Source organism: Echeneis naucrates, chromosome 16, assembly GCF_900963305.1.
Source record: "Echeneis naucrates chromosome 16, fEcheNa1.1, whole genome shotgun sequence".
NCBI classification, from domain to species: Eukaryota; Metazoa; Chordata; class Actinopteri; order Carangiformes; family Echeneidae; genus Echeneis; species Echeneis naucrates.
In genome coordinates, this window is record NC_042526.1 from 16,669,410 (window position 1) to 16,684,699 (window position 15,290).

General features: G+C 40.4%; 2 protein-coding genes across 2 annotated transcripts; both read left to right on the forward strand.

The window, feature by feature from the left end:
• The first annotated feature begins 1,923 nt into the window (after nt 1-1,923).
• Nucleotides 1,924-4,753, forward strand: LOC115056755 (parathyroid hormone-related protein-like). The gene is made up of 3 exons (XM_029523448.1): nt 1,924-2,317; nt 2,496-2,614; nt 3,216-4,753. Exons 2-3 carry the CDS (start codon nt 2,511-2,513, stop codon nt 3,604-3,606), a joined length of 495 nt encoding a protein of 164 aa, XP_029379308.1. The 5' UTR covers nt 1,924-2,317; nt 2,496-2,510; the 3' UTR covers nt 3,607-4,753.
• Nucleotides 4,754-6,791: 2,038 nt separating this feature from the next.
• On the forward strand, nt 6,792-7,715 carry LOC115056241 (galanin receptor type 2). Its single transcript, XM_029522531.1, has one exon. It carries the CDS (start codon nt 6,792-6,794, stop codon nt 7,713-7,715), a length of 924 nt encoding a protein of 307 aa, XP_029378391.1.
• The last annotated feature ends 7,575 nt before the right edge of the window (nt 7,716-15,290 follow it).

Below are 15,290 nucleotides of genomic sequence, written 5' to 3' on the forward strand. Positions count from 1 at the left end.
AGGACCAACTGATCGAGGAGCTGAGCTACATTAGAGCATGTCAGACGAAGAAAAAGCACCAAATGTTTGTAGAGAGGTAGAATTTATAGTCAGTCCTCTTTATCATCACAGGCTACTCTATTGTTGCTCAACTGATTGGTCATGACCAGTTATAAATCACAGGAATATTTAACTGGGTTGCAAAGAGTCTGCAGCTAAACACAAACCATATATTCCCATAAATTCTGAGCACACATACAGTATTATCCATTTTCAGATTAATTTATGCGATTGAGTCCAATTACATTTTGCAAAGAAATACAACTCATTCTACCGACTTTGGGTGCAAAGGACAGATTTAAGTGTCACTGCTTGTCTCTGGATTTAACAGGATGGACAACAAAGTTGCGGTCCTTAATTTTGACATTTTAACACATTAGCAGTGTGACAGCGTGAGAGCAACGTCAACTGGCTGGTCTCAGTGTGAATGGCATCAAAGCTCTGAACAAAAATGAAAAGTCCCTCCAGCAGATGAATCCCCCTGACTGGAGGTCTTCTAAAGCTTTCATCTAAAATTATTATCATTGCCTAATTTTAATTTAGCCGCATGGTGGTTCCAGCTCTTCTTTTTCTAGGGCTGGATGTGCAAGCGCATGCTAACTAAGATGGTGTGAGCACGCTGATGTTTGATGACGTTTAGCTGAATGCACAGCTGTGCAAACGCACACATGAGTGCCTCAGTGTTATTACGAACAAAACAACTGATGTCCGTTTACAGTTTCAGCTGCAGCGTATAAACAATCTGATGTGCCATCAATCATGTGGAACTGTCAGTACAGTACAGTAAAAAAGTGTGTGTTATCTCCAACTGTAAATGTATTGAAATGAAAATCGCATTTTCTGTTGTCATGTACAACATATTCTGCTGAGTGGATGCCTGCAATCACTATCAAAATACTAACTGATACTTTCCAATATCTATTTATATATAGTAATAATGCATATGCATTTAAAACAGCCAATAAAGTAATTTTAATAGAGAATTGTTCAGCCGTAAAGCCCTGTATGATAAAAACCAATGCAAAACCCTTGCTGTGCATTTCAGTGTGAAGCATTCTGTCAGCCAATGCGATACTAAAAATACCTCAGAGCTACCTCTTACATTAGGCCACAGAGCTTTAGCACATGTATTTATTCCATTTTCTGTGAAATGTTGAATGCAGCTGAATCACTGGGTTTAGTGCCTGAGAATACATACAGTGAGCCTGGGCTTGTCTCTGGCTGCCTTAATGTAAAGCTTTCCACTTTCCTTACAAGCCGAATATCAGAGATACCTCAGAGCCCACTGTAACCATTCGGTGGTGAGCTGGTTTGCTGAGGCAAAGTGGAGGTGAATTGAAAGGTCTGCAGTGAGAGGCTGTGGGTTAGGTTTCTCTGAGGTTATGGTCATTCTCCCCTGGGAAAGTGGTTAGGCCTGGCTGTTTACTTTGGAGTAGCCCTGCCCCTCCCCTTATACTGTACACTCTCTGCTTGGTAACCCGTGATTAGCTTCGTTGGTGCACACCTGTCATTTCTCCCCTCCTTATGATGGAGTTATTCATACACCTAATTTAGAAAATGATGCTAAAGTAATTAAAAAAACAAAAAAAACAAAACAAAAAAAAAAAAAACACTACATTTTCCCAAGCTCATATTAAGTATGCTCTTTGTTAAATGTTGGGTTCAATGCCGCATGGGCGCCACCTTCTTGTCACGGCAGGTGTGTGTGAGGGGCCTGGGGGGAGGGAGAAAGGCGAGGGTTGGGACATTGGGGAGGGTGTTAGGACTAGACTTAATGGGTAAAGGCTAAGGTAGTGCCTGCATCTTCACCCAAAGAGGAGTCTTTCTCTCTGTGCCTCTCTCAGGCAGACTCACACAGGCTCGCCCACAGTGCTGCACTGAAAAACCCTCTCAGCTCTGCTCTCGCCTCTGGCCACCAGAGAAGATGCTTCGGTGTTACTCTTCATGAGATTGCTACAGGATCAAGCGGAGTGGCAGCTCTGCAGCTCTGGGCTGCTGCTGCTCTTTCTATCTTTATCTCGCTTTTAATTGGGACGCTGGGGAGAAATAAATAGCTCAACACACACTGTTGGGAGGCAAATGAATGGAGCAGACTGACGGGGGATTTCCCCAGGCTGCCTTCACACCCATGGATCTGGACACAAGTTTTGAAGTTGCCAAATTTTATTTGGCAGAATAATTTTTCTTTTTGGTTTACGAATTTATTTTTGCTACTCGACCATCAAAAAGCTTGCAAAGTGAACTTTTTGTGGATTTTTATAATAGAAATTTATATCATGTAAGTCTTAAAGTTTCTACTTATCTTTAAAAAGTTTTTTTTGGCACAAGTAATGCCACCTGGGAGATCGTACCTACCCAGGATCTGTTAAAAAGCAGATAAATGATTTCATAGTAAATGAAAGTTTGGAATCGTCAGGTAAAGTGACTGATGTAATATTCATTTCTGCGTTCTTCAGCTCTTTGGCTTGAGGATGTGCTCCATAGTCGTGCTTCATCAGTGGAGTCTGGCTGTGTTGTTGCTGTGCTCTCCAGTGACTCTTGATGGGAGACCAATTGATGCACTGAGTGGCAGAACGTGAGTTCTTTTTACTTTTTCTTTCTTTATTTTACACGTGTTAAACAATAAATGTGGTTCAATATGCAAATCTGACAAACGAGAGGGTCACTAACATTTAAATATATCAGAGAAAAAACATCCCGATGTCTGGAGTTAGCAAACAGAGCCACTCTTTACCTGTACAGATGGCACTTCAGTGCAGGAGATTTTCTGTGTCAGGTCTGTTCTTTTTTGGGGTCTTGAGCTCAGACTAGTGATGGCTTTCAGAAACTTGTTTATGCTGCCACCTACTGTAGTAATGGTTTAAGTTTGAATTTCTGCGGTCAACACTTCTAAAACTGTTCAACACATAATCTCAACACCACAGTGTGAATGAACTCACAACAAGAGTCCAAACATTAAAGGTGATAAAGACTTTTTGTTCAGGCTTACTCAGAAGTCAGACATTTTTTGGATTTGTTTCACTGGAAATCTGAGAGGAATCAGACATAACAAAAAAACAATCTAATCATACAGGACGATGAAAGGCAAAACAAATAAAATAATGTTAGTGTCTTTTACTCCACATTCTGTTTTCATTACATGTTGTCTGAGTCTGTTTTCTCTGTCCTGCTTTAAGGAGGAGGTCAGTGAGCCACGCCCAGCTCATGCATGACAAGGGCCGCTCTTTGCAGGAGTTCAAGCGTCGCACGTGGCTGCAGGAGCTGCTGGAGGAGGTGCACACCGCCGATGAGAGAGAGCCACCTGTGCAGAGCAGAACTCCTAGCCAAACCTTCAGTGGGAACGCTCTGCACCAGAAGCCCCCAGGGGCCACCAAAAATCTGCCTGAAAGGTTCAGGCTGGACAGAGAGGGCCCTAACCTGCCCCAGGAGACGAACAAGGCTCTGGCTTATAAGGACCAGCCACTGAAAGTGGCCACCAAAAGGAAGAAAAAGGTGCGGTTAGGCCGACGCAGAGAGAATGACAAGAAACGGAGGCGGGCACGGTCTGTCGTGATGAAGGAGCCATGAAGGATGCAGCAACCTGGCTGAGGGACTCCTTACAGCCTTTATAGGGTGCTGCACTGAGACACTGACACAGCTCCAGACTGAGTGAGGCCTCACTGACTAACTGCGGCTGACTCTGGCAGCCATATCAAGGACCCAGGGCTGTGCATGTATGATAATCCTTTGCCATGTGTGTGTTGTGTCATGTTGTGTAATACAGTCTCATACTTCCCGGAGTTTCATCATAACATCTTAAGTCCATATTTATTTTGGAATGTCTTAATGCCTCCGTAACCCTGACTCAATTCAAAACAGTGGTATCATCTGTAAACAGTGTGCACAGGTAGAGGATAGGAGGAAGTATTTATTGCCTGAATATAGCCTAATTCCACAGACATTTGGATGTCAAATGGTGTACTTTTGTTTGGCTCTGTATATGTTGACTGTCGTGGACCTATGGTTATAGACATACTGTTCAATCAATCCATCTGTTCAAAGCGTTCTGCCATAATTTATTTGACTTTGAAAGTGTATATTTATTTTGTGAATGTATCATGGTGCTGCTGACTAAATTCCATAATGCACTTTAGTTAAATCATGTAAATGTTCTTTTGTGGTTAAGTTGGAATCTGATGTTTTCGTTTGTTTGTTTAGTTTTTTTTGTTTGTTTAAAGTTTTTGATGGTTCTGCTTTCCCTCCCTAACTTAGATCCCTCATGGACTTGTAACTTATTGGATGCTTCATCAAACCCACTCTCATCATTTTACATTATAGTTTATTTTTATAGAACAAGCCTGAGCCAGGGGCTGTCAGACTCATTTAATGTTCTTCACTTGCACTGAGAACATAATGTATATGTTTCCAGTTAATCACACATTAAAAATGTAGCCATTAGAAATATTATTGATTCCCGGTGTCTTTGTTCATCAGTCATACCTGACTGAATTCTGTCATTTACAGTAAACTATGTAACTCAGTTGGAAGGCGATTTAGTCATTACTGGTGGAGTTGATGGTTCTATTTCCGCCTCCAAAAACTGTCCCTAAACAAGAGACCGAAACCCAAACTGCCCCCACAAACCAACGGCACCTCTCAGCATCCTTGAAGCAAAACAGCAGTTAAAATACAAAAAATGCTTGTTTTATATTTGTCCTCAAAAAAAAAAAAAAAACGGCCTGAAACATGCAGTACAATAAAGTCATTACAAAGTAGATAAATCCACAAAATGTTTCCCCAACTGAATTGCTTAACTCTGTAAAATAAAAAGTAAAAGATCTGTGGCTGAAACTATTATTATTGTTATTGTTAATTCCAGAAACACAAGATCTTACTAGACACTTCATGGTCTGACCATTATCTGCCCTTCTGTTCCTGAGTCACAGGAAATCACGCTGGTGATGTCACAGGTGGAGCTGACCTTTGACCTTTTGTATGTGAAAGGTCACCATTTCATCTTTTCATCCTACTTTATGTTGCCTTAAATTTTGTCACAACTAGTGTATGAATTCTTTTGTTAAGATCAAAACTTAGCTCTGTAAAATGAATTGTGACCTTTGACCTTTGGCTAAGATTTTGTTCTTTAACGATTCCATTATTTTACTGGAAACGAAATCACAGACAAAATTAAGCAAAAAAAAAAAAAAAAAAAAGACAACAAGAACATTAAGTACAGAAGATTAACCTGTACCATGGTTGCCGGATTCATCCCTAAAGCCTGAAGTTGGATATCAGCAGACCTGTGTCATACTACCAACTACACGAGTGGGGCTAAAACAAGGAAACAAGGTGATGTAATGAACGTGTGCCTGACGGAAAAGTCCCTTTCAGTTTTTTCTGGACTATTTTATGCCATTTATCATGAGCTCTATAACCTTGCTGTTGACAGAGCAGAAATATGTGAATGATTTGTGTTGGTTGTATATTCTTATTGAAAGGGTTTGGGGGCTTAAACGGTAAAAACATCAATGTTTTTGTTGACTTTTGGGTTGGAACAGAGCAGAGTGAAAGCTGTTAATGTCCCACTTGAGAACATGTGGCGTTTTTAACAGCTGCTGACTGAACGGCACTGACACTGGTAATGGAGGGGATAGCAAATGCATCAGCACCAGCTATATCCTGTGCTAAGAGCAGTAGTGTACACCATAGGCCATTAGCTGACACAGAGCCATAAATGTAGTGGAAAGCATGATAAAGCTGCCGTCAGGAGGCTGCAGCTCACATCGAAGAAATCAATCAAACAACGGAGAGACACAATAATATCTTCAGAGAAGGGGAGGGATGTGATCAATGGACTACGCTGTTCTTTCTGCGGCGAGTGACAATCTTATGGCAGATAGGGTTTTTCTGTTCTGTTTTTTTTTTTTTTTTTTTTTAATATAACTTATACAGTAAGAAGAAAAACTCCTGAAAAACACTGGAGGTCAACAATAACTGTGGCAGATCAGGAGAGGTCAGTGCAGGTTTTGAGACACCACGCAGCCTGAGTCGCTGAGGGTAGATAGGTAGGTTTCTTTATGTCACAGTCACAGAGAGACACATGTAAATATTAAGGAAACATGTTTGAGCTGAAGAAGGCATATATCCTCCCACAATAAGACAAAAGGCATGTTCAGAACACCTCTGTCCTCCCAACAGCCGGTCAGAGGCTGTTCCTCTTTAAACCAAGTCAACCAGAATCAATGGGACCCAAGTGATGTTTGCCTTTCTTCCCACCACATGCAGTAATCACACTTTGGAATGAGCCCTGAGAGACTGCCACCACTCCCCTTTAGCCCAGTTACACAGGATGGACAGAAAAAGAGAAAACTGCTTCTTCAATTATGAGGACCGTTCACTCACAAAGATGAACTGGAAGACACTTCTTTGAGGAAAGATGATGGTGAGTTTGTTGAAGCTAAAATTATATTAGCTGTGTTAAAAAAAAACAGACTCCGTGCCTTGGGTGTGCGTGATCTTGTGCTTTATTTCTTAAAATGCAACACACTAATATACTCTTTTCCTGAGAGTCCTTTTAGATCGTTACTCTTCCTTAAGAATAACAATCATGTTCATCCTTGAGTAATCTGAGTAATTATTTTCTGGATTAATCCGTTGTTTTGTTAGCCCAATAAAGTTGCATTTTAATTCTTCTGTTTGACAAATTAAAAAGGCAAAAGAAGATTCATTATTGTTGTCATTATTTTTCAAGGTGCTGTCAGGCAGGTGATAATATGGCTGTTCCCAATAGCTATGGGCTGATCTTTGCCTGTACCTGTGGAGTGATCCTGGGCATTGGGCTCTGTGCCAACTTACTGGTCTTCTCTTTGTTTGCCAAATACAACACGTTGCGTAAGAACTGCCTGGACATCCTCTTACTCAGCATGACTCTGGCTGACTTCCTCACCCTCCTGCTCATCCCCTTCACTCTGCAATCAGCTGTCAGCTACTCCTGGCCTCTGGGTGACACCTCCTGCAAGATCTACCAGTTCCTGCTGGCCTTCAGCCTGGCAGCTAGCACCTACTCACTATGTGCTGTGTCTGTGACGCGTGCTATGATCATCACTAACCCGTACCAGCCGCCCACCATGGACCTGGTCATCCTTATGTTTGTACTGGTCTGGGCCCTCAGCTTCTTCATCAGCTTGCCGCTGCGAATGTTTGCTACCAAAGAGAGCGTGGGCCAAAGCCTGGCAAACTTCTCCTTCTGCCTTCCAACCATTCATGAGCACCACTACCAAGTGGTGCTCAGCCAGTTTGTACTTTACTACTTTGTTCCAATGCTGGTCATCGCCTTCAACTATGTCCGTCTGGCTCGTTTCCTCCACAAGAGCCCCGTAATGTCGGTGTCTAGCGCCAGGAACACCCGCAGAGCCTCAGTCATGGTGTTCTTGGCTGCTGCTACCTTCTCCATGTGCTGGCTGCCTGGCTATGTGCTGGAGCTGTGTGTGTACCTTGGGCTGTATCGCCACGGACAGGCTTGGGAGATGTTCTACTTTATCTGTACCGTGCTCCAGTACCTCCACCCCTGTGTCAACCCTGTGCTCTACGTGCTGCTGTCTAAGCGCTACCGCCACAGGAGGGCAGCCTGGCTCTTCAACTGCAACAGGAACAAGGTGAAGCCGCAGGTCAGCAGTGTCACCACTGACAGTTTTTAAACTCTGCTCGCCTCAACGCAAGATGCGGACAGTCATTGTTTGCCTGTACAACTGCTGGCACAAACCAACGACTGCTTTGAAGAGGAGACTGGCTGTGTTTTGTCATTACATACACGTCAGATATTAAAAAGCATCTAAAAGTTATTTATTCAGTCACCATCTACCGCAAAAAAAATATTAGCAGCTCTATCTGAAAGTCTCAGAAGCAAAACTCAAATAACTGACTGTCTCCCTGTTAATGCTACAGTTTTCTGTTTTCTAAGCCATTTGAAGCTATTCAAATTCATTCTCAATTTAAGGACAATGATGCAATTTACTGCATATTTTGCCCTGTGAAATATTTTGTGTAGTATGTACACATCTTGTGTATCAGTTTTGTTGTTCCTTCATTATTACCAGCATCTGTCTCATGAAAATCTTAATTAGAAGATGGAAATCAATTTCACTCCTCTCTGACAACTTCAACTTTATTTATTGAGAGAATATAAATCGAAATTAAAAAACTTGTTTGACTGTTACCATTTAAAATAAGAACATCTGTTCAAATTTGAACATGCTTTAACACAACAAAAGCCATCTTTATGGTTGGTTGTGGTTGTTTGGTACGGTGGAGAGCCAGTTCGCCTCTTCATCAGTGGCATGAGACAAAGCCCCACACATTTTCTCTACAGAACAGGGCAGCAGGTCTATCTGACGGCATATAAAGACGTTTTCTCATGTCAGACTAAATTTGGTGTCCGTTTGTTTCAATGCTATTTCATGGCAACAGAAGTTTTTCAAAAAAATGTATCCGCTCACTAAGCTCTCTAAAGAGCTGCGATGCTGCATTCTGATTATTGGAAAATCTCAGCACAGCAATCCCTTAAAAACATGCCACTGCTCATAGAGCATAAGCTTTCACAGGGCAGGGCAGTTATCCTTCCAAGATGTAACAAATCATTCAGTTGGTTTTGCTACTTTGGCAACGTGTAGCCATTAAACATGAGCAAGATGATCTACTAGTCTTACAATGCCTAACTAGTAATGAAAAACCACGGGGTAAGCTGCAGCCTCTCATCTTCATGCACTTTAATTGAGCCGTCAGAACGACCCAGCCAGAATATGACATGATTATGATTCCAAACAAAAAAGTTATGATTGCTTCGGTTTATTATTGCACCATTGATAAATTCTATTCACACAGGAAAATATCTGCTACAAAAGTGGATCCTGAATTGGCCAGTTTCTTTTTTAATCTTGTGATTTTGGTGACATGCAAAGTAAAGAGATGGTGAAGAGCCATCAGACAAATCAATAATTGTTATGTTGGAAGTCTAAATGTGGGATATCACAGTTAACCCTCGCCACCGCTTAACATCCTTCATATTGCCCTGTCCTCTGGGTCAAAAATGGCCTGCCTCAACTAAACCTATCAAATAGAGAAGATTAATTGAATTTAGAACTTCAAATCTTTTTGGATTTGAGGTAACAGCCTGCTATTTGTCACACACACTTTGTGAATGTTTATAATTTGCCTTTTTAACACTGCTGAAAATTTGCATTTAATGAATAGACTCCACTCGTTTTTTCCCCATCATATTACAATAGTTTCAAGCTAAATTTGGCTCAATTCCTTTTGTTGCACATAATCAATTAATTAACCAACTTATTTTATATACAACATGCTAGTAAACAGTAACCAAAGCTTTGGACCCTTTTCACATTTTGGCTTGAGAAATGAAGCTCCTGGTTTTAGTTCATTATTTTATCAACATATTGTTCCCTATTCAACAAGTACAACCTGAGATCATTGGCCAGCTGATGATCCAAGCTATTGTTGTCCCATCTGTACTGCATAATAAAAAAAAACATAAGCCAAAAGTACATTACCAGCAATGGTCCTGTGTATTTTAGGGAAGGTAACTCTGGAAAGGAGTCCCTGGCTGTCTGTTGGATGGATCAACAGTAACACCACCAACTTCATGCCAGTCGTTGCTAACCACAACACACACAGCAGATAAAAACACAGACCTGTGTTCTTACTGTTTTCTCAGGCGACAGGCCTGAAATGTGAAGTGGTCAAGAGTCTGAAGGGAGCTGTGCAGCAGGTGTTTTGTTAGACAGAAAGCGAAGGGATTGGCAAAAGGAAATAACAAGGCCAGATGAGTCCTGGCGGCCGCTGCAGTAATAGGAGACAAACTGCCCCTCCCTGTCAGCTCACCCCCCTGACTTTTGGCCTTCTCCTTAGTGTACAGCAAGGGCAGCTGGCCTGACTCGTACAAGGCGGTTATCTGCAGTCCATCAGCATGTTGGATATGGTGAAGCAATACAGAGCACGTGCTCAGGCCCTTATGGACTTCAAGTGAAACTGTTCAATGAACCACAGTCTGCAGCAAGACCTGCAACCTCTGAACACAGACCACTGATCCAGAAACAATAATAGCAGATATTGAACTCATAAATGCTCTAATTTCTCTGTGAAATTCACTTTTTTAGGCACGTTCTGATAATCTGTGCAGAGACTAGTTCACAATCACAGTAACCTTGGCTTCAGTAATCTCATTTGAGTTATTTACACATTATTGGTTGAATATAATTGTTAATTATATTATTTGCTATTAATCCAAAACTTTCAACACTGTGATTTTGGTTTTATTTACTTAAGATCAGTCAGAGAGGAAGTCAGAAGTAAGACATTTGCAACGATAATGTTGGACCACTGTTGGTTGTTAGGGAATAATCAAATATCAGATTTGTTGCACATGTAGCATTTATCACACTGAGCTTTTTGAATATTTAGTAGCAAAACTAAGATGAGCGACGCCGCGATGGACTGGCGACCTGCCCAGGGTGTACCGCACCCTGCCCAATGTGAGCTGGGATGAGCTCCAGCCCCCTCTGTGACCCGGAAACAGATAAGCGGTAGAAGATGAATGAATGAAAGATAAGAGATGCTCTAAAACAACTTTACACCAGTTTTACGGCTAAAATGTTGAGTGGTTATTTATTTTTTAAGCACAAACAATAAAAATGAAGCATTTTGCAGCTTCACAAATAGAAGGATTTTCCGTCTCTCTTGGTCTTCTGTGACAGTTTTAGGACTATTTGTTGGACCAGACAACATTAGACTACATTTTTTAATATCATCTTGCACTCTGGAAACCAAATTATTGTTAGCTGCAGCCCTAATTTAGTTACAATATATCCAGGATGGATCTCAGATGTGGTAGGTTAGAGGGCTGTGATTTTCCACCCCTATCAGATCACAGTCCATTTATTTTGAACTTTGCTCTCTCTGTAACGTGCCTGTCGCTCTTTGCCTGTGATCCTGTTATGCTCATCATGTAGGATTTCCTGTTTAAGGCAGAGAATAAATCAGAGCATGTTTTTTTAAACACTTCCTGAAACTCAGCTGAGCGTTTGATGACATTTGTTCAATACATTTTATCGTTTTTTCTGTTTATCTCGACCGATAATCAGGCATCACATCAAGGCAGTAATACTGGGGTGATGTTCACATCTACCATTACCTCAAAATTCTTATCCTTTTTTTTTTTTGGCAGACCGCTAATAAAAAAAACTGATGTGTGATTTCTGACTCATTGCATGAATTTAATCTGATTAAAAAACTACTATGCAAACACTTCTTCTGGGTTTTTATTCCCTCAAAAACTCATGTGAAGAGAATTCAAAGTAGTTAGTAGAGTTTTGTTTTTTTTTTTATCACCTTTGTGATATAGCATCTTCCTGCCATTTCCAAAATACTTTGAGGACGCACAGGCCGAGAGAACAAAAGTTTGTCACGTCAGCATGTTCCTCAGGAAAGTTTATTCATGCGATGCTAAATCAGTTTTTGAGAGCAATACTTGTGAGTCATAAAATCCAGCAAAGCACACAAATCAAACAATTTTTGTAAAGGCTGGAGAGACTTTCCAGAACATCTACACAGAAGCTGTTGCCAGAATGTAATTCAATTACAGTGCCACTGAAAACTCCTGGCGTGATCACTATGCATCTATTGCATGAAGCAACCTTTTCAGGGAGATCTAGATTTATTAAGATGACAGCCGCAACATTTTATTACCTATTATATTGGATGAGAGGGTACAGTCTACTATTTAAAAGTAATGTGGGGTCCAACTTGCAATGGAGAGGGTAAATATTTGGAGTTTAATAGGTCCGATTTACATATTTTCTCTCTTTAGCACGGCAGCTCTGAAAACAATCCCCTGCTGACTACAGGGACTGTGTTGTGTTTTATGTGTCAGTGAAAATATTTTTTTTCTATGACCTGTAAAAGCCTTTTACATTAATGACAATTACTTAAAATTCTAATTAGATGTAATGTTGTGAATGTTTCATGTATATGCGTTTGTGTATGTATGTATGTATTTACTAATTTTTATGATTTAATTATGTACATAATTCTTTACTTATTTTTTTGTTTGTTAGTTTTTTGACATACTTGTCATTAATTTATAGATCATATTGTTCTGCTTAATCTGGCAAAATAATTTCTTCAGTTTTATCTTATTTCAAATGTAAGTTACACTACTGACTCAAATATATGTCCTGCAAAAAGTGACCTAAATTATAACAATCCAGAAAAATTTTGATTCCTAAATTTTTAACACCTAAATAAAACACACAATCCAGCAGTCCTGCAATACATAACAACACAATATGACTTAAGTTTGTCAGCTGGAGCTGAAATTTGTTTGATATATTGTTAGCACAACATCATCTTTCATGCATATTGAAAATGCCATCCATACATCTTCACTGTTTCATTTGAAATGAACAGGCTGAAGGTCAAAGGTCAACCATTAAAACTCAGTGGGGCTGTATTTCTGATGGACTGTCTCGACTGTAGGTGGCATTAAGGATATTTGGATGTTTTAAACTCATATTTAGCTCCTTGTTTTTTTAACTTAATACATAACAGACAGGAACAGACCCAAAAGTTCCATTTTGCTGAAAATACTTCCCCTTGCACCAAACATTGTTGAACGTGTGCTTTCACTGAAGTAAAGATACGAATAACTCTTCCATTCCACACAAAGTGCACTATTTTCAGAGCTGTGTTTCAAATGTCTGTCCTCTCGTGGTCACATATTGGTTAACACAAAATGAAACCACTCAAAACTTTGTTGCTTTCTAAGTAAATCATTTTAGATTTCTCAAAATACATTTAATGACCAACATGAAAGTCAGATTTTAGGCAACACACTGTAATTTGTGCAACAGTATTGATAATTGATACAACAACACCACTGCGTCCAAACAGGCTGACATACACTTCCCTTTACATGCAGGTGTTTTTCATCAAAGTGCTGCTTCAAATCATCATCATGTTGCTGCGACATGCATTGAAAAAATGAACGTAAGGCCAGTGTACAGTGTGGCAAACTGAATTTTGGGAATTCCTGAGAGACCACATTCTTGACAAGTTAAGCAATGCACATAGCTGACAGTAAATAGTTGTGGCTACACACTGTAGGATCAGAGGGCTCTTGCCATGAGCTAATCATTCCATGTGCCATATAGGCGAGTGTTGAAGGAGCGCTGCCTGTTTATTTATAGGAGTCGCTGAGGTTCCAACGCAGAGGGTTGCTCTTTGAGCTGGATTCAATTACAGCTCTGGTGAAAGCTGAAAATACAGCATCTATACAGACATAAACATGAGTATAAAGCCTTAATAGGGATCTATAAGCCTTGTTTATTGTGCTGTGCTTACAGCAGTTGAAGCACACAATCTCTCTCGCAAATAGGTTTCAAATGAAATATTAAACACAGTAAGCCCATACTGTGAATACTCACATGAGATGCTTCTTTCTTTTCTTTAAATGTTGACTCAAATGTACTTATGGGAGGCGAATGTTTGTGACTGAATATATAATAACTAAGATGGCAACAGCATCCCCCATGGTTAGCCCAACTCAGCATGCGCTGTCATCATCTCAAAACCAGTTAACCAGCCGCTGCACAAGGAATGCTTGAGTTAACATTCAAGTTAGCTACACAACTAAAACGAAACAAAGCACTCGTTGCAGTTAAGGACACAGAGAATTCGGTTCAGAAAAACAGGGAGAGAAATCAGCCCTGTGGTTTGAATTGGCCTTGATTGTGAACATGAGGAAGTAATGAAAGATTTATTGATGAACAGGTACAAAGATTTCAAGGAACCCAAGGAACTGAGAAACGCTATCAGACAAATGGCAACAACATGGAGTCCAGATGGTCAGCGCTGGCCTCCGCCTGACCTAATCTCAAGGTTCAAGTCTGTTTGTGTTGTAGAGCTCACTGTAACATGTTGTGACATGGCAGGTGAGGTACAAAAAAGGAAAATGTTGGCGTTAACACTGAGTAAACTGAGCTTTCGAACAAGTGAGGCCTTGTAAGTGCCAGTGTAAATATGGCTCTTCCTATAAAGAAAATAATCAGAAAAAGGAAAAACCTGCACTTACTTCAAATGATTCTTGAAATTATTTTTGCAGGCAGTGAGTTTTTTGATGAATTGGCTGTAGAGTCTTCAGGAGAGACCAGTCAGGGTGTAAAGCATTGAAATCTACCTGCAGAACAAGAGTTGCAGTGTGCGACAATGAAAGCATTGGCGTCAGCAGAAACTGTGATAATCATCCTGTCCGAGCTGGAGAGACAGTTCAAATCCAGCAGCATCACCAGGTCACTGTGGTCTTGGTTGTTTGTGGTAGGTGGGTTGCTGAAGAGGCTTTTTTTTTTTTAATCCAGCAAGGTCATAACTCTAATGCATGCATTTGCTGGAAGGAATAACTGTCATGGTTTAGTATTAATGTAGAACTAATGTTGACAAATACTGCTCTGGTCAGTGTCTCAGTCAACATCTAGCTTTTATTCATCCATGATAGCGAAAGAGCACAAAAGATTACTGCTGCGTGCTCTTGTTAGACGTCACAGATTACAGTTAGAAATTAGTATAACAATACAAGGAGAGTGGCCGTGGTTCCTGCTTCGAGTTTGGTTAATGTGAGCGGCAGGTTTTGTGCTAACAAGGTGATTTTTGTTTCACGTTGTCAAAATGGCAAAAAAGTTTCATTCGCTTAATAGCAACAGGGAAGACAATTTGAAAACTTGATTTGCCACAAGGCAATGTGGCTTTGGACACTGCCTCTCCATGACAATATCAAAAGTGTCAGAAAATAGTGAAATATTTTCACTTCCTCAGGTGACTTTCTTAGTAGCCAACACCAAATCCAGTTTTACGATGATACGAAACAGAGAAAATCCTCACATTTGAGAAGGAGGAACTGCAGGATGTGTATCATGTTTTTTCTTGATTATTGTCTTAAATAATAGATTGTCAAAATAAAGATTAAGATCTAATTCTTAGTACATTGACAGCTCTGTTGGATCTGGTGACAAGATATGACGAATACATCAAAATCAGGGTAAACCGGTACTCATGGAAGTCAACAGGAACTCAGTCAGCCCGGCTGACAGTAGTGTTTGACAGCAGAATCATATACACATAAATTTAGCGGTAAAACTTTAACTTTGAGACCTTTGAAGTTAGCCTTGATTTATCACACGTGTGTTGCGCCCGCGAACTGATCCCCA

Excerpts from the sequence above, each read along its gene's own strand:
- LOC115056755 (XM_029523448.1), top strand. The coding sequence starts at position 2,511 with ATGTGCTCCATAGTCGTGCTTCATCAGTGGAGTCTGGCTGTGTTGTTG. Across the intron at positions 2,615-3,215 it reads GATGCACTGAGTGGCAGAAC|GAGGAGGTCAGTGAGCCACG; the intron begins GTGAGTTCTTTT and ends TCCTGCTTTAAG.
- LOC115056241 (XM_029522531.1), top strand. The coding sequence starts at position 6,792 with ATGGCTGTTCCCAATAGCTATGGGCTGATCTTTGCCTGTACCTGTGGA.